Source organism: Vidua macroura, chromosome 9 (genome assembly GCF_024509145.1).
Source record: "Vidua macroura isolate BioBank_ID:100142 chromosome 9, ASM2450914v1, whole genome shotgun sequence".
Classification (NCBI taxonomy): domain Eukaryota; kingdom Metazoa; phylum Chordata; class Aves; order Passeriformes; family Viduidae; genus Vidua; species Vidua macroura.
In genome coordinates this window covers 9,890,281-9,910,125 of record NC_071579.1, presented here as the reverse complement: position 1 = coordinate 9,910,125, position 19,845 = coordinate 9,890,281, and the positions used below count along the sequence as shown (strand labels likewise).

The window sequence follows — 19,845 nt, the reverse complement described above, 5'->3', positions numbered from 1 at the left end:
GGCATTAATGGGACAGTTTGAGAACAATAATTGTTCTCTGTCAGAATTATGAGCGGGACAGCAACACTACTTAAATGTTAGCTAAAACCTTCATATTCTATATGTATATTTGGCACTTTCAAATTGTGGAACTGTGGCTGTGTGGAGATGAAGTTAATCTGCTTGTTCAAAATACTGTTACTTCAAACAGGTGGAGCATAGGAAGTAATGCTGTGCGCATCTGTTTACGTCTCTAAATTCAAGGACGATCTTCTTTCTCATAAATCTTCCCTGGTGATATGACCTACCCACCACATTCTGAGTTTGTGAGAGACAAATAATATCACTGTGACAGTCTTCAAGGGCAGAAATCCTTCACTACATTCTTTTCTTTCTCCCCATCAGTCTATCAATCAGTCTGATTGCTGGGTTTTCTCATGTACCCTCCCAGCTGGTGCACCTCGGATACCTTACGTACCTTGGTGAACGTGAATTCATGCCAAAATCATTACCATTATACAGATTTAACATGTAGTTTCCATTTCCTAGTTGTACCGTAAATTTCCTAAATTTTGGGGATTTCAGAGTTCACTATTTACTGTACAATGTTCACGTACGTAATTTTAATATATACTTCATTGAAAAGAGCCTTTCCATAGGAATTTACCTTCCCAGTCTGGTTTCTTACATTCTTTGAATGCTGCAAAAATTCAGCCTGTGTGGATGAGAGGATAAGGATGAGACATAAATCTTTTACCCAGTTGAATAACATACTTAACACATCGACCACAGGATGTAAATATCTGGGTGGCCTTTAGTGACCTGTTATTTTTGCATGAAGGCTTGGTTAGGTGGTGTTCTGACAGAGACATAGCCTGGAGAGCTGTGAGGAAACCAGACAAAAGAGAGGAGCTGTTTGCAGCAGGAGGCTCAGCTTTGCTGGGATAATGCCACCCCCACTACCCTTTAAGGTTTGCACCTGTGGCTCCTCCACTTCCTCCCTCCGTGGTAAATCCATGAAGGATCCATGAAGCTACAGCTGGCTGGAATCTTTCAGGACAACCAGGGCCAACATCTGGCTGGGGCCTTCAACACTGTGTTTCAACCAAACTTAATGTCTTGGTGTACTGTGACTGACAGGATTTTGAAATTATTTGTTAACATATTCCCTTAATCTGATTCCAGTTGGATTCTGGAATTCTCTGTGGGCTGTCTACTTCAATGCAGTGAAACCAGGATTTTTAGCTTACATAGGCTTCTTAATTTTTCAAGCAAATATTCTGGAAATACTTAAAAATATTTTAACTTCTTGACTATCTTAATAATGTATTGTGCAAAAGTTATGAAGATAGGTTGGAAGCTGAGCATTTAATGAACTTCCTATCTAAACTATGCTCTGCTGAAACAGAGGTAGATAAATTAACTTAAAGAAAGAATATTTTCTTCATTGCTCTTGTAGTTGCCTGCTGTTAATATTTCCCAGTCACTTCATCTTAACATTTGCAGGGAGAACTTCACAGGTGGTGCTGTAGTTCATTTGATGTTTCAGAACTCCCTCATGCAAGATGAAAGGCAATTAAAAACTCCAGTAAAAATTACCTAAAGCAGTCAAACATACAGTTGCTTGTTATTTCTGCATTAAGTGTCTCATTTTCAGAAAGACTGAGAATGTCAGGCAAGTTGCCTTGAGGTAGCAGTGAAACACACTTGCAAAATTGGCTTTTTAACCTAATGGGCTGCAGAAGACAGAGACACAAATCAGATGTCCATCTGCTGTTGCAGCTGCAACTTTTCTCATTTTAGAGATAAATAAATCTGACAGTAAACTCAGCACTGACATAGGAGAAAGCAGTGGCCTTTATACAAGAGAGAAAAGGAAAAATACCCACACTAAACTTGACATCTGCGTTCTCATTTGTCTTGCATAAGGAAAAAAAATGAGGTAACCACTCCCTCTTTCTTGAATGAAAGGGTTTGTAGTGCTTTGGATAGGATTCAGACTTCAGTTTGCTGTGGTTTTTTTCCCAAGTAAATATTGCAGGTGTTATTGATAAAAATTCTAAAGCTGTAAGTGATCATTTTGAAATAAGTACAAGTTTATATATCTTTTAATCAAACCCAATCCTGTGATTTTGTGGCCCAGTATATTTGCAGTGATTTACACACAGCCAGGCTGCTTTTGTAACTTTCAGGATGGGGCCTCCTATTTCCTGTCTCCATTTTTTCTTCTTTAATATAATTCAGGTATTAAGCAGATTTGAATTAACGTTAAGTAATAAAAAACAATAATGACATAGGAGTTATAAAAAGAGATTGGTACCTCTTATTATTGGTGTCTTATTTTACATAGATCTCTAACAATTTACATAAATTCTAAAATTGTACAAGCAATTAGCACACAAATTTGACTGTTAAACTGACAGATTTTTAGGAAGTTGTTCCATATCAACACCAGAAAATTAATTTGTTCTTTCCTAGAAAATAGGATTATATTTCTCACAAATCCCTTTGAAGCAAGAATAAAAGAAAAGCAAGGCTGTAGAAGAGATGGAAGGAAACTAAACCAGCCTGGTCCAGTCATACGAGAGTCAGCAAAGCCAAGGGCTGGGTCCTGCCCTTGGGTCACAATCACCTCCTGCAGTGCTGCAGGAGGGGACAGAGTGGCTGGAAAGCTGCTCAAGGATGGGGGTGCTGGTTGACAGCCTGAGCCAGCATGTGTCCAAGTGGCCACAAGGCAAGTGGCATCCTGGTCGGTACCAGAAAGTGTGGCCAGCAACACCAGGGCACTGACTGGCCCCTGTGCCATTTCTTCCCTTTTGTACCAGATTCTGTTCATGTTTCCTGTTCCTAGGAGACTTCCTGCCCCAGGATGACAGCCCACTGTCAGCATCAAGGAATTGGAGCAGGTTAACAGGAGCTAAGCACAGTTGATATCCCTCCATCTTTTTAAAACTGATCTGGTGGAATATGCCCATGCAGTTTGAGATGTGATGACTGAAACAACATATACATTGATCAATGTATTTCAACCTGAAAACCTGTACCTATTGAACAAAGATGCTGCATACTTGTAGGAAGAAACTATGTTGAGAGTAAAGGGATTTTACACTTTATCTATTTCATGTTTTTGTTACAGTCCTTCCAAAACCAGCATTGAAAATGTTTTCTGTGTTTTAATTCCTTAACAGAAAGAGCGGGAGAAGGGATCTAATCTGGCGTTTATGTTTCGACTGCCCTTTGCTGCTGGCAGAGTTTTCAGCATCAGCATGTTGGACACACTGCTTTATCAGGTACTATGAACAGTAATGTGACTTAACACAAATATTGCCATCCATTTTATTGTGCTTAATTGCTAGATGACCCTATTTTCTGCCATAGGATCCATTAAAGTGTGTCTATACTGGGAGCAATCAATGACAAAAGACAATGGAGCATGCTTGACGTCTTAGTTCAGTTATCAATCCCAAAATCACCCTGTGACTGCACAAAATCCAATGTTAGATAATGTGATACTATTAATGTACCTCTCCACAGTCAAATAGCTTTGATAAGACCTACATAAATTACAGATTATACAGAATAATAATGCTTGTACTCTGCAATAAAAAACGCAGTGCCCATTCCCACACATCATATCCCTAACCGAAAGGAACAGAATTACTTTAATATGTAATTTATTAGTCGTCTGCATTTGCTGATAAAGGCCTCAATTACTTCACAGGGTATTCTCCTCTTACTCATGTTGACTAGACCTGCAGAGGTCCTGTCATTACACTGTAAAGTAAGGCATGCTTGCCCTTGCAAGAAATGCATTCAGTGGTTGCAAAGACACAGTGGGGGAAGAACAGGCAGCAGTTCAACCTTGTGGCTCAGAATCCAGGAAGTAGTGATGACAGTGAGAATCAGGAAAGAGCACACCTTCAGAGAGTTGACAAGAAAAAATATCAGAAAATACAGTCATGGCAAATGGAGGCAGTAGTTGCTAGTTTCAGGGTGGAATATAGGTCAATATTGCTCACTCTTCAGCAGTGCCCATGTTTCTGCACACTCTGACACACCAGGATGCCCAAGGAGCAGCACCGCCCTGCAAGGATCAAGGCACACAACATAAGCAGGAACACCACCATGGCCCACAACATCTGCTCACCTGAGCAGCCTCCTGCCTTGCCTCTACCTGGGGATAGCCTGTGGATGCTTTAGTACTCAGGTGGAAAACATCCTTGCAGGGAAATGGATTTACTTGGTAATTTGGGGCATGAAGGGTGTTCTTTTATCTCAATTCTACTTCCAAATAAATTTCCTGAAGGCAAATCCAACATAAATAGAAAAATTCCTGGAGCTAAATTTTTCTCAAGAAGCCATTAATATATAAACTAGTCATGTATATGGACATACATATTTTAAAGTTCTTGAAAGAAATGCATTTGCATATAAAACATCTTCATAATCATGCCCCAGAATATCAGCATCACATACCACAATAAAAAGAAGTAAAAATACCAAAGACACATATATAGAAACAGATCTGTCAATCATCAACAGCTCTTGCCAGCACTTAGGTAACTTCAATATTTTATATTTGCTCCTAGGCATGAATAATCATGCAATGACTTGACAGAGTAACACCATTCACCACAAAGTGTTTAAAACAAAAGGCCTCACATGCTCATTCACACTTTAATTCCACCTGTCCTTCCTTTGAACTGCTACTGCTCATAAGTGAATTGTCATTTTTCTAGAATTACAATTCTTACTCCAAGTTAGAAATTCTATAACAGCAGCTCTTTGTGCTTTTTCATGGTCCCATTTTCTGTCTTTTTCTTCTGCAAGAAACATAGCAAATGACATGGGGGAACATCAGGGTTCAGCTGATGCTTCCCATTATAGGCTGAAAGAAAAGCCTTTGAATTAACTTTAGGACAGTAACTGAAAAATGAAAACTTGGTCTTGCAAATCCTGATGAATAAACTTGTTAATCTAATGAAAATCCCATGACAGAAATGATGCCGCCGAGATAACAAACATGTTTAATTTGCAAACAAATTTTACTTGAGATGCTCCTTGGCATTTAGCCCATCATGACTGGGATACTGCCAGTACAAAAATTAAAATAGTTGAATCATTATGTATCAAATGAAATCCAGCTAGCATCTGAGTTTGAACAAATCCAGGTTCTATAGCTCTAAAGGATTTCTGTGATACCTTTGTGGGCTATTTCTTTGTGAAAACCTCTTTTACATGAAGCCAGCAGAGCTACAGTGTGCGCTGCGTTCCAAGGACTGCAATGCTGCCCTGCTACACCTGAGTACAGGTGGCAAAGAACAGCTCAGCCACAACTAGAAGAGCACCCCATGGGCCTCTCATTTCAGCAGCCCAACCCAGGAGGAGAAATATTTGTGATTTCAGCTGATCTAATGGCCATTCCTGGCCTTTGTCTACACTTCTATACTAAACTTAATTTCTGCCTTTTAACCAATAGCAACACAATGTTCAGCAGAGCAACATAGGCATATCAACCCTTTAAAACCCTTCAGATTACTCATTTGAATAAAATGATAGCAGTGCCACCTCAGAGGGATGCAGTGAGGACTGCAGAGCCATCTAACATCTGCCAGAGTTTCTTTTGCACAGAAGAGTTCATTATAATTTCACACCTCGTAGGGCTAACACCTCACTCCACTGACACATCCATCTTTGCTTTTCCCGTGCCTTGTTATGCCTTAGTCTGCTGAATCTTGTACCTTCATTGCATGCACATGCAGAGCCAATTTAGGAAAACTTACTTTATATATGTAAATTCAGCCAAAAGAAAGGGATAGGTATTCCTACAGTCATTAGGATATTTAAAGAGATGGACTGTAAACACAGATGTATAATTCCTTTGAAAGTCATACATAGTGCTAATGGTTGCCTACTCCTCTGTTCATTAAAGCTTTTTTCTTTCTTTTCTGTCTCTCTTGTTAAAAAATCTTGCAGTCATTTGTGAAAGATTATATGATTTCTATCACAAGACTTCTGCTGGGACTTGACACCACACCAGGATCTGGGTTTCTTTGTTCTGTAAGTTATTTAAAAAAAAAAATAGTACAGAGTTCTAGAGAAGGTTCTGTACTGTCTGGAAAAGACTTCAACTTTCTTTGTATGGCTTTTCCTTTTGTGAAAGTTCAAGGAAGGCCATCTGTTTCCTTTTTCATCAGGGAGAAGATGAGGAAATTAAACAGAAAACATACCCATTTTTAGTTCCATAGCAAAAAACAATCTCCCCAAGAAAACACAATGCATTCTATTCAGCAGAAAACTGGAAAGTCAGGAAAACACAGGAATACTGCATTTTATATGAAATAGCAATGGCAGTTCAGCAACCAGTTTAAAAATTAAATAGTTTTTACATAAAGATCAGATGTATTAAATGACTAGGAGTTCAAAAGTCATCTTGTAATTAAACATGTCAGTATTCCCCAAAGCAATTTAACTGTGTATATACACACATAAAAACTTACACAGCTGAAGTTTTGCTAAAATAAACCCCACCTTTCTGCTTTCTCCCACACCTATTATACTCTGGGTAGCAAACAGATCACTACAAATGGAGTCATTTACAAGTTGCTTTTGGGGATCTATAAAGAATGGCAGGAAGGTATCAATGATGGTTTAAAAAAGTTGTTTAAATAAAAATTACATATTTCTTGGTCAGTCATTAAGCTTCATTACAGTGAATGTAAGAAGACTTGAAAGTACAATTGAATTTCTAAAAAGGAACTCGTACATCTCGAAATAAAGGTAGTAATGAAGTGAGTGAGCTTCATGTAAGACTTCTTATGCCACTTATGCTTAGTGTATTACTTCCTCCCCACATATTCAGCCTGCAGTCTGTGGACAAAATTAAAATTAAAAATACTCATGCACTCCAATTTGTCTGCACCAGTTTCTTACTGCTGACCATATTTAGTTTATTCATTTATATTCTAGTCAAAAATAGACACTGGGTGAAGGCTGCCATGTAAATTTTAAGTAATCTTAAACCAAGACCAGAAGTTCATAATGCTAAACTGCTTCCACTACAATGTCTTCTAAACAGGGAGAAAGCAAAAGAAACAGTCTGACAAACGCAATGGAAGTTGCAGATTTGTTGTAGGGCAAAGGTGAAACACTACAATGGGATAATTACCAGCTAGTGTTTAGTTTTTATTTTTTTTTCATGAGTTGCATAATGAAAAAGTGATAAACCCTCAAGAGTTAAAAGTCCTCCCTATTATTATTTGCTCAGATGAAAATCACAGAAGAGGATCTGTGGATTAGGACATATGCCAGACTGTATCAGAAGCTTTGTTCCTCTACAGGAGACATTCCCATTGGAGTCTACAGGACAGAATCCCAGAAGCTCACAACATCTGAGGTGGGTCAGCCACCGTGCTTTCCTGTGGGTTTGACTGCAGGGTGCACGAGGCCTCTGCTGACACCTGGCTGCTCACAGTAACGCAGGCTGAGCCCCAGGCTCCAGCAGTGCCCAGAGCCAGTGGACACCTGGCCTTTGGTTCCTGTGCTCGCCTCCTGGGAATGGATGGATGGGAGCCAAGGGCAGCTGGGCACGGCCAGGAGTGAGCTCTGCACTGTGCTCACTAACAGCAGTGTTTGTGCCAAACCCTTAACCAGGCCCTCTGGCCCTTTGCCAACAATGCCAGCCCTGTGTCTCAAAACAGGTGGCATTTCCCTGCTCACGTGACTTTCTAATTCATTCTCTTGTTGCTCATTTCTAGTTAGTGTTATTCAAAGTATTGTGGGATCTTCTAAATTTAGCTGCCAAACAGTGCTAATATTTTATATATGTATTTCTGTGTTTGCCACATAAATGTGTACATTTCTGCATTTCTCTGTTTATAAAAAAATGGCAAAATTACTGTTTCCTGACTATTTAACATGCTTTTTTTGTTTGGGCAGCTTTGATTTCTGTCATGCATTATCCATTTGTTTACACGACCATTAGTACTGCCATCTCATTAGACCATGGCTTTAAAATACAACAGTGAGCTACAACTCTCCTTTCTTCTGAAATACTCAGACATAGTTTAAACTAATTTCCAAGATAGGTAGTTTATATCTTCTTTTCCATATTTCAGAAAAATATTACAAAACATTTGGCCATATAATGCTTAATGGTAAAATTTGCTCTTGAGGAAGTACATTCAGCTGAAGTTAATTTTATAAAAAAGTGATAAAAAGCTGTGCAAGATTCCACCCAGTTCATGGGTATATCTCTTTGTGGACCATCACTTTCTCTGCAGGTGGCTTTTACAGCTTAGCCAGTGGGCTCTGGTCACTGCAATAATGTCTTTTGAACTATAGGAGCCTTAACATAATCCATCAAAATCATTCCTTGGAGAAGAATGTAGTCAGCCTCACTGCTAATATGAAAAAAAGGTCTGTCACAGCTTTCCACAAAACAGAGGACATAGCAGATTTTAAGAATTCATTAAATAAGGATAAGATAAAATTCGTGGCAATGCTTTATTCTCACATTCAGGGCTGGCTCTTTAACTTCAGGTCCAAAAGAGAATGAAGAGTTCTGCTATTACTTCCTATCAACCTTCACAGCTAATCTCATAAAGAATTTGAGTTAAATCAGGTAGAGGCTTAAGGAAGGGAGGCTGGAGAAACCTCCTAGGTAAGTTTTCAAATTGTCAGGTGTTGGAGAAATGTGGAAGAATGGCACTCCTCCTTTATTAAGTGAAGAAAAAGCGGTTGTTGGTCTTTTTAAGCTGAAGACTCTGAATGCAGACCTCCAGTGGTATTTCCACACAAATACTTGTGCAATTTCTTGTTTAGTCAGTCAGAATTTGTACAACCTTTCCCCTCTAGGGAGGGACAGGGAAATCTCCCCTCACCTACCTCTTCCCCAGAATACAAAAGAGCAACATCTTGCTCTGCATCTATGGCCTTTATGGATAGAGACCTACAAACACAGAGGTGCTGTGCCCTAATCTTTCTGCAAAGTGTTTATTTTGAAGTTAAAGGAAATTTTTACTTATTTCACTAATGAAATATTAGCATGGGTTATCATTTTGGCTTTTCAATACATTAAGCCAGAAGAATGTTGTTGGGTAAGATCTTCAAAATGGAAATAAGAGAAAAGTAGTTCACTCTTTTTATTCAGGAACTATGAACTACTAACCATGAATTTGAAGGTTTGTAACTCAAGAGAACCTTCAACATGATATTCAATTTGAGTTTAAACAGACATAAGAAGCTAAATTTGTACTGCACATACCTGGATGCTGTGAGGTAATAATACAGGTAACTTGAGTCATGAGGACAAAATATGCCAATATTAATATTTAATATGTACAATTTATCCTTTGGCACTTCCTTTTTCACTATGCAAATGAGAAGCTCTCACTTCACTGACAGATACTTACAACTTCTTTAAAAATAAAACAAGTTTTCAGTGACCCAGTAACTAAACAAAAAGTTAATCTAGCCTGCCTCTCCATGACTATCACACCTATGACCCAAACCATTTCCACTACACTCAAAAAATATAAAAAGAGATAAAAAAATCTTTTTTTCATTACCTGTATGGCTGCTTTTCTGTGGCTCCTGTTTAATAGTCCATATTTGTTTCTTTAGATTCACTTCTGTTTAAATTGTCTTTTGTTTTCTTTTTCCCCTTCTTTTGTCAGTCACAAGAAATGGCTTCACAAGTAAGTATTTGCTTATTGCCTGCCTGTTTCTGGGTGTCCTGGTTGAAGCAAGCCCCACACAGCTGCTGGCTTGCTTGCTGCCCCCAAGGCAGGATGGGGAGAAAACTGAGAGGCTGAAAGGGAGAACTCTTGGGTTCAGGTAAAGGCAGTTTGATAACTTAAGTAAAAGCTGTGTGGGAAAGCAAAGCAAAGAGTTTGCTCACTTCTGATGGGCAGGGGGTGTTTGGCCATCTCCAGTAAAGCAGGGCTCCATCAAGCATCTCATTCCTTCATCTTCCTGCAGCTGTTCCTGCAGAGCAAAGCACCCTGGAGAAGGGATATCACTTTGATCATTTGGGATCAGGTGTGTCCTGGCTGTGTCCCCTCCCAACTTCCTGTGCTCTCCCCAGCCCACTTGCTGCTGGGGTGGGTGCGAAGCAGAAAATGCCTTGGCTCGGTGTAAGCACCACTCAGCAGTAATGAAAACATCCCCATTATTAACATTATCATCACAAATCCAAAACACAGTCCCATACAGGCTGCTATGAAGAAATAGCAGAACTACAGCCAGAAACTGTACATTAGGTTCAATTGTGGGAGTGAAATCCTCAGAGAAAATGGAACTGTGCAATGGATCATCCTTGAGTAAATGGATCTTAAAGCAACCTTGTTCTGGACACAAACAGCTTGCTAAAATCTGAAAGCTGACAGATGGAATTTCAGAGAAGCCCAGTGGAATTCTGGTTCCTTTTGGGCCTTCTCTTGTTGAATTCTGAAGGTAACAAATCATCTTTACAGTGAAAAGATCATCTGGTAAAAGCCTTAAGCTTACATACATTAAATGCTAGTGGAGCAAACTCCCCACGTTTATCACAAAAGGAAAATGTGGCTGTACTTAGCAATGGTTTAGGCAGCTTTTGGAGCACAAAAGCATTTCTAAGAGCCCTGGATGACAGTAGCATTTTTGGTAGGCAGAGCAGTAAAATTTAGTTAGTATAGAACTTGCAATAAGGTAAAAATAAGGCACTGCTTCAGAATGGAACAGATGAAACTACACCTTCAAACTATTTCACGTTTTACACACAGCTTCCAGGGAGCAGCAAGGCAAGGGAGCAAAAATCTAAAGTTAATTGGTGTTTGGTGGTATCACCACATATATCTCAATCACCGTCATCTCAAATATGCACACTGGTGTGTCTGTGACTACATTCCCATTCCTGCCAAATGTTGACCAGCCTAATGTTTAGATTTTAGGGCATGAAACATTCTATTAGAACACCATGCCTGAGTAGGTCACAGCTGTCTGGCAGCACAAGTGAGCAATCACACCCTTCAGGGCACACAGTGGGATATGTGAGACAGGAACCTGCCTTTAAAAAACAAAAAGGAAACAAAACCAAGGGTTTAAAGGCAAGTGTTTCTTCACTGTGTGGCACAGGAGTGACACCAGGTCATCAGTTATGCTTCTCATGCAACAGATCTACCTGTTGTGGAACAAGAAAATGAAATTCAATGGAAACAATCAAGCCTCAAAGCAATGACAGTTATGAAAGAATTTTTAAATGAAGTTCAAGGCTGGTTAAGACAGAGGGGGACACAGAGAAGTACTTTGCACTGGAGTTTTATCTTTCTGTTTAACAGCTGCCACCGGCAGACACACTTTTGTGCTGCTTTTGAAAGACAGTTTGGGTTTTGGTTTTGCTTTGTCTTTAAAGTTGAATTTTTTCATCTTGTGTACAGCAAAGAGCCATTCTGCACAGCTTTCTCAACAGGCACGATAAAAACTTCATCTTTGCTGAAGTAAATATTTAGCTTTAGCACCTTCCTTTATGCTTTCAGCTCTCACCTATGCCAGTGTTTCAGAACTTCAAGCTAAGGATTTACAGATCCACAGAAACAAAAAAAACTTGTTCTTTCACTTGGTCTGTCCCATTTAATCTCTGGCTCAAAAAGTGACTTACCCTCCTGTAGTGACTTACCTCCTGTAGTGATGATGAGTGGTCTCTGCCTTTACCCTACTGCTGTCAGCATGTCTGGTTATTTGTTTTGTCACGAGCTTGACAAGGAAAGCTGCCAGTGCAGGCAGGAAGAAAGGCAAAACAAGACCATCCTCTAGACTCAGCCTGTATCAGATTTGTTCATAACAAATACCTCCTTCCTACCCATAAGTAGCACCTTTTCCTATGGAATGTACTCTACCTGCCTTAGTCTTTGCTGTAAAATGCACACAAACCCAAAATGACAGTCTAACAAACAACAAAATCAAATTGCATTCCTGTTCAAAAGGATCCAGGTTCTCTGTTCTTCCCTAACATCAGCAGAGTCAGTAGCAAAACTTCAAAAAATCAGGTTGTTAAAAAAAAAAAAGAAATCCCTTTTCTATTGCAGACTAAGCTGAAGAGCCTCAATAAATTAGCTGGTCTTTACTTGAGGCTTATTGCAAAATCCTAGTCTAGAATATTAAAAATGTGATTTTACTTGAAGTGCTACAAGATAAACATCTGTAGTGTTCTTTTTAATTATGGAGTTTGATTGTTGTGCTGGTTGATTGGGATTGTTTGTTGCTTTTTTATTTTACACAGATAAAACCTAGTCTGTGTAAAAGTGAAAAATACAAGTATCTTTCACACTGTATCCAGCTTACTCATATAAAATACTGTTTTATGGACCCCAGAAACCTCACAGATTCTGTGGTGAGCCTCTTACAGAAATGTTGCATTCAGCACTGATGAGGTCAACAGAATCTTGCTTTCAGATTTCATAACATGAAATGGAAAAGGAGGCATGAAGTGGAAAAAGGACATTCAGAAGCTCCTCTGTTAAATGTGGTTTAGTCACTGATCACTACCAGCATGTTCTGAGGGGATTCACACAAACTTAGCCTGTTCATTTACATCATCTTTGTTTTATACTTCATGTATTTATTTTAAACACTCACCACATTGAAATCTGTTACCAGTAACTTGGTAATGTGCTTGTACTGACACCATCAAGGACTTTGACTTATGTCAATAAAAGACATTCAAATAGCACAAGAGGAACTCAGGATTGCTAAGGAAGTTGTTTTGCAACTAAATTAAACTACTCATTAAATCTAAAACACATATTCAAACCATTTATCTTAACAAAAGTTCTCTTTTGAAGTGTTTCCTCTTATGTTCTCTAGGAACTTTTGTATGTTAGAAGTGCACCTGTAGTCCATCCACCTGTGTTACTTCAGTACTTGTACATGCACATACATTGGTCTTACTTGGGTGGCATAAGGAAAACACAGCAACAGAGCAACAGATTTTGGCTCTTAATTATGGGGGGGATTGTCTCTACATGAGTAATATCACTGTTCTTTATGGTAGGAATCAATCACTGCTTTCACAAGAGGTGCCCTGAATCACACTGAAGCAATTTCGTGCATGCTGGAAGGTCAGGAAGAGCTGTGAATTTGAGACACGGTTAACAGGCATGTTCTACCTGTGGTCATAAGAGAGTACTGAAAACAGTGCAGCCAAAGTTGAACCATTACTGAATGAATCCACAACACACATGTAAAAAGCAGTTACACAACTTAGATTTCTGAAAATATGCAGAATGGGAAGAAAGTCATTCAGAACTGATTCCTAGATCCAGGAAGGGCAATATCAGAAGGCTGAATTTGCTCTTCTCAGAATCACAGTGCAATTGGGCAGAAAATAACACTCATCTGCTTTTGCACTTGCTAAAAGTATTTATATTATAAATGAGCTTTTTACGTGAAAAGTCAAAGTCTAGTAAAGGGTGCCCAGCTCAGGAACACTTGCTAAGTACAAAGAGCTGAATCCCCTCAGCTCCATTGCAGCCAAACCCCATGTCCAGCTGCACTGTCGGAAAGAGGAGAGAACATCTTCATCTGCTTCCATCTCATACAGCCCTTCATCTCTCTTGTCCTTTTCCTTTCAAGTCTCAAATCTCCATCAGCGTGGAGGAATGGGAGGACACCAAAGACACCAAAGACCAGTTCAGCTGCCGCGGTAATCACCGGAACTCAACGTCCAGCGACCAGTCCGACCACCCGCTGCTGCGGAGGAAGAGCATGCAGTGGGCACGGCGCCTGAGCAGGAGGGCCCCCAGGCACTCTGCTAAAACTGCTGAGAAGATCAACCAGCAGAGGATGAACCTCTACAGGAGGTCAGAAAGGCAGGAGCTCGCTGAACTCGTGAAGAACAGAATGAAGCACCTGGGCCTTTCTCCAGCAGGATACGGTACCACTATACAGTACTTCAATAGCAACATTAGCATGGTGCAAGGTGGACTTATTTGTAAGAAATTATGGAGCCAAAACCAAAATACTGAGTTTATGATAGTGCTTTTTGTTTTCATGGTTTAGGTTGGGGTTGTTTGGTTTTAATTTACCAAGAGTAACTTGGAGTGGTTTTATCACCCATTCCTATGCTGAGATGGAAGGCTCACAAGGCAGCATGTCAGTCACATTTATATTTAATAGCTGATATGTGCATGCTGAATTTATAAACATTCACCAGTCACTGAACTGCTGCACCATATTTCCACAAAGCTCTTGAAATAAAGATGAAGATAGGGCTGTTGTGAAGTTCACTCATATGGCAAGGTGGGGAGCTGTTTATATGTGAGGGATATTGCATTTTCCCCACAATTTTCAAAAATAATGCCAAGTTATCATATGAAAGTCATTTTTAGAAAGCATATTTCACTAGGTCTTTAGATGCCATTTTTATCCATCAAATCATTCTCCAGCAAGGCTGATGTCAGGTTGCTTTTTAGTTTGTAGGATTGTTTTGGGGTTTTTTAAGCTATGGACAAGAGTTCTGTAACACTTTTTAACAAATGCACCACAGCTGCCTAGGTTGCCTTTCTCTGGCCTTCTCCCTGTAGAATGTTGGGTGGAAACTCCAGGATTATAGGTTCTAATTTTCTAGAAACACCAGGAATTTCTAGATATGTAAATACAGGCTCTTTATTCCATATTCCATCTGAATAATTTCTATGTCTTCTTTCTTAGATGCTTCTATACAACTCTCTGCAGAAAGATTCAGGGGCTTCACAGGCCACAATAATATTTGATCAAACAGAAAAATGTTATGTAAATTTAATTCATATTTCTATTAATAACAAGAAAACTTTGATGCATTCCTGCTTTTTTTTCAAATCCTAGTTAAAAGCCAAAAGTAAATATTCATTTCGTTACTCAAATTTAGGACTATTAGATACCATCTACAAAGCAGCAAAATCTTGATAGTTAAATGCTTTATCTGATTACATTTATCTGAGTCTGAGTTATAAGTTTTCCTAAAAAGCTAAAGAAGATTAAACACAGAAGCACTGCCTCTCCTTTTGCTTCTCCTCTTTAGTCTGATAAGATTAAAACCAGTCTCACTGCAGCAGCCCAAGGAGTTTGCCAAGAGAAAATTATACATAAGATATTGCAATGGCAGCTACAAAGTGTAGCTTAAACCTTAAAAATAAAAATTATCAGCCTTTCAACCCATCATTAGGAGAACAGTTAAAAATGCAAGAGACATACCAATTTCAATTTATATAGCCTTCACATTTCAAGCCCTTGGCACAAATGATAAAAGGGATGTGCTACCTAGATAAATAGAAAAAGGGGAAAAAAGGTTTATATTGACCAAATCTGGAAATGGATGAGAATGCCATACACCTGCATTTAAACTTGGTCATCATTTGAACTTGATGCCAGCCAAGCACAGGAGTCCCTGCTCACCAGAAACTTACCTAAGCTGAAGGACAGATTGGTAAATCACACTGAAATTGGGTTACATTCTAATTGCTATGACTGAAAAAAACCAGAAGATTTTTAAAACATTAGAAAACAGGATGGTTTTACAGCTGATAACTCAAAAGATTGTAATGTCAGGTAGTTTCACTATGAGTACAGTTGAAAAGAAATTGCTAAACTTATTTGAAATCACTCTGACACCAGACACTTTTTTGCAGCTCTATGAACTTTCGTGAAATTAACGTCAGAAGTAATGCTTCTCACAATACATTTGTAAATGTAATTTACTTGGTACTTTTTTCCCCCTGTCCTCTAGATGAAATGAATGATCATCAGAACACCCTTTCCTACATCCTGATCAACCCTTCTCCAGATACAAGATTAGAGCTGAATGATATAGTGTAAGTTAAAGCACATACATAAAAAATAGTCACAAGACCTGCAGAAAAAAAAAAGGAGACTTCTATTTAAAGTAACACCAAATTATACTACATATGTATATACTTAAAATACACATATAAATATATAATACATATATTTGTAATGTTCTTAACTTGTCATCCTCCTCTTACTCTGTATTTTAAATAAAAAAAAAAAAATATAACCAATGCTACCACAGGAACTAAACTAAGCTCCTTCAAAGTAAGTCTAAGTCTTGCTCAGGTCTTTCCAACATTACAACTGTATGCACTTCCCTGGCTTGCAGCACGTTGTTTTAGTAACAGCTGTGATTTCTTTTTGTAGATACCTGATCCGACCCGATCCATTGACTTATGTTCCAAATGCTGGACCCAGCCGAAAGAACAGCTTCTGCAATACACTGGGACAAGACACCAGGGAGGAGACACAACTTTGATATGTAACTCACCACAAAATTCAGAGACAGTTTTATACACAGGTTGTTTCCACTAACCATTTTGCAAACTGAGTGGTATATTTTATTCAGATTTTGGAAACAAAGTGACAGTGGGTAAGTGACCAAATGCAGAAATGTGGTGCCTAGAAACTCTGATTTCAGGGATTGTCAGGTCTGTTCAGTGTGGTAGTTGAACTTTGTCAGCCTAACAGAATGATGACACCTGTTGCTATTTAACCCACATGAACAAATGTCAGATTCCACCATGTTTTGCTTAGATGCTCCTAAGCATATTTAGGTGGCAGCATGTCAGTGACTGAGCTTCTGACCGACATCAGATTATCTGATGCCCATAGAAAGACAATGCCTGATTTGTAGTAGCAAATATGTTAATACTTAAAGCTGCAAATAAGGCTTTGTGTGTCAAGAATTCAGTCTTTGAAATCATTTTCAATCTTAGCCTGTTGCCCATTTTTATTAGCACAGATTAGTTTCAGTACCTGTATTTTAGCCTCCAGGACCTGGGTTTTTGTTCCTTGGGTTTACACAGATCAGGTGAATGACACAACCTGGTCACACTGCAGAGGTTGAGATTGAGACACATAAATGAAAGAAGAACCCAGCTGCAGGAAAGTCCTTCTCATCTCACACAGGCAGCCCTCCCAACACTGTCAAAGAACTGGGAAGTTACTGTGTGAAGCTGCATACAGTGGTAGCTCAGGTGAAACACAAGCCTTTGAACCTTGGTGGGTTTTTCTATAGAAACCTGAATAGATTATAACACAGAAGTAAAAGCATCTCTCTAGGGAATGATTCCTACAACAAGCTCTTAACATTTTCATGACTATGCCAGAACTAGAGTTTGTCCATAGCATTTCATGCCTAGTCATCCTGAATACCCAAAAGTGATACATTTTTACATGAAATTATGTATCTCATTGAAGATTGAAGAAATTTATAACCCATTCCACAAAATGAATGTAATTCCACACAGTGTGAAAAAGCATTATGGATGTAAAACCTCTGCTTCAGCATTGATGTACACAAGAAAGCATCTGCTTGAGTAAGAAGCAACTACAATTGGTCAAGCTTTCTACAGAATTAAGCATGTCTGTCCATGATCTTCCAAGATCATTGTCACAAACGGGGAAGAACATACTTGAGGTTTTAAACTTCCTTCTGTTAAAAGTGTCCACATAGAACCAAGTAATTTTGCAGGTAGTCTAATATGGAAAAAAAATATTATTATCTGACCTCCCTTGATGTCCTATTTGTAAAAAGAAAAAAAAACCCAGTCAAAACAGTTTCTATTCTATTCTATATTAACTGGTAGAAGTACATTCTATTTCTGAAACAGAAACCACAACCAAGTTGCCCAGTAAGCAACTCCTGGATGTGAGCGTGTTTATCAGTGTTGAAGGATATTGAAATCAAGTCACATTCATATTAGGAATGACAGCAAATCTGCTTTTACTTCCTGCCTTCCTCTTAATGATTCCAAGGTTTAACAGTTCAGTGGTTCTGCTTAGAGTCCATTATTGTTCAGTGCTTTTCCACACTTGACTCATTCACTAGTTTATTCACAGATAAAGTATTTCAAATGCGCACTGTGGGAAACAAAGAATTGAAACAGCTGCACAGACTGAAGTCTACATTATTTCAGAAAGACAAAGAAACAGTATATGGTACAGGATCTTGTCCAAGACCTGTCACAGAAGTTACCCAGAAGAGTTTGCATGTGCAGTGTGAATAACTTTTCTATTTTTAATACCTTCAGGGAGAAGACTCTATTCCAGTTGAATATTTTTTTAAAAAATACAAGTTTCTTAAAAATGTTCATTCCAAAATATTAGGATTTGTTGTTGCATACTGAAGGCTTCTCTAATGGAGTCTCAAGGAGGCAGAGAGGCTTCCAGAGCCACAGCTATCCTCCAGTAGGTAAGCTGGATACTCTGCTTTTAGCCTGAGTCACAGTTCACAGGATTCCCTGTGTGTGTATAGCACACACCACTGATTTAAGGACTCTCTGCCAAATGGATCCATAGCAAGGGCTTGAGTCCTCACATTTAACAGCCCATAAAGCAGCAGAAACAAGCAGTCAGGTGTGTCCATTTGCCCACTTAACTCAGCAGAATTGCTGCTCAGCTAGATTGGAATAGTGGCATCTAATGTGACCTGGTATTTCTCCAGGCTTAATGAATTTCTAATTGCTCATTAGCCCCAGATGATTTGCTAAAGCAAACACAAAGACATCTGGAGACACTTGGGGTCCCTAAAATGAATGCAAAGCAATCTTTGTGAACCACACAGTTCTCTTCAAAATCTGCTGGAACACAAGCAAGGTAGTAAAAACTAACAACAGCTTCTGATGAAGCAGAAGTTCTAATAACCCATGAATAATGTACCACAAAGTTCAGCCATTCAGAATAATGCTGTCTTTCATGTTGAAAGCAAAACAGGTTTGCTTCCTCTGGAATATCTTCACAGACAGACTGCATTCTAGTGGGATTTCAATCTTCCCAGACCAGCCTAAACACCACTACATTAACCCTGAACGAGACAGTATGCACAGTCCCTCAGTGGCCAGGGAGGTGATTCTTTAATGGTCATCCCACAGGCAATCTTATGTTCACACACTTCTTTCTCATCATGATTATCAGAAATGTAACACAAGCCTAACTGGACTGGAGACCAGACTGAGGAACAGGAGTCCCAAGGCTCAGTGCTGGAGAAGGGATGATGAAGTTCTAGCATGAGCAGGGTCAAATGACTGTTGATCAGAGGAGTTTGAGCAGGCAACAGTTCACTCAGTAGAGAGAGAAATGTGGAGCTGTGAAAAAAGGATTATTTCTATCTGTGCTGACTGTATGTATTTTCCTCCTGGCTCACTTCTATCAACAGCCCAAAGATGGCCCTCTTCCCCAGCACTGCCTTAGTACAGCCCAAGCAGTTTGGTATCCAGAGTCACAGACCCAGAGAGGGAAGTGCTAGCTGATATTAATTGCTTCATTCTCAAGGGAATTTCCAGCAAAGCCAGACCTACCTATGAAAATGTGTTACCTAGTCTGCAATAAAAAAGTCACAAGAACTCTTTCAATGGCATGCAGTGTGTTTCCTTAACTGTTTCACTCAATTCCAGAACACATATGAATTCATGTACAAAGTAAAAAGCATAAAGTTCTCGAGTTTTTAAAACCTGCAGTGGAATGAATTAGTGAAGTTGTGAAGTTTTGTCCCAGAAATTAAAAGAGTGGTTATTTCCCAGCATAGATACTTTCTTTCTCACAAACAGCTTTATACCACAACTACACTTAAACAACTTCCTAGTACACAAATGCATGTTACTGAATATTACACCTCTTTATTTACTGATGGACCAAAAAAAGCTAAAGAACAAATAAATGTTAGGCTTCAGCAGTGGAAGAAAACTGAAATGACATCAAATGCAGCAGAGTAACACACAATTCTCTAGTTTCTAGAGAGTTAGGGTTGAAAGCAGCCATTCTATAACTTTGGAACACTGACACAAGATTTTGCAGCATTGAATTCTGCTTGATATCCAATGGAAACCAGCCACTAAAATT

At 39.0% G+C, this 19,845-nt stretch overlaps 1 protein-coding gene across 1 annotated transcript in view; it reads left to right on the top strand.

Annotated features, from left to right (window-relative positions):
* The window catches only part of KCNT2 (potassium sodium-activated channel subfamily T member 2), a 115,445-nt gene extending 96,082 nt beyond the window's left edge, over window positions 1–19,363 (top strand). The window contains exons 25-30 of the mRNA XM_053985768.1: window positions 3,168–3,269; window positions 5,956–6,039; window positions 7,247–7,375; window positions 13,591–13,891; window positions 15,722–15,806; window positions 16,150–19,363. Of these exons, the coding sequence (XP_053841743.1) occupies window positions 3,168–3,269; window positions 5,956–6,039; window positions 7,247–7,375; window positions 13,591–13,891; window positions 15,722–15,806; window positions 16,150–16,261 (813 nt within the window). The 3' untranslated portion in view covers window positions 16,262–19,363. The remainder of the gene's footprint in view (window positions 1–3,167; window positions 3,270–5,955; window positions 6,040–7,246; window positions 7,376–13,590; window positions 13,892–15,721; window positions 15,807–16,149) is intronic.
* The last annotated feature ends 482 nt before the right edge of the window (window positions 19,364–19,845 follow it).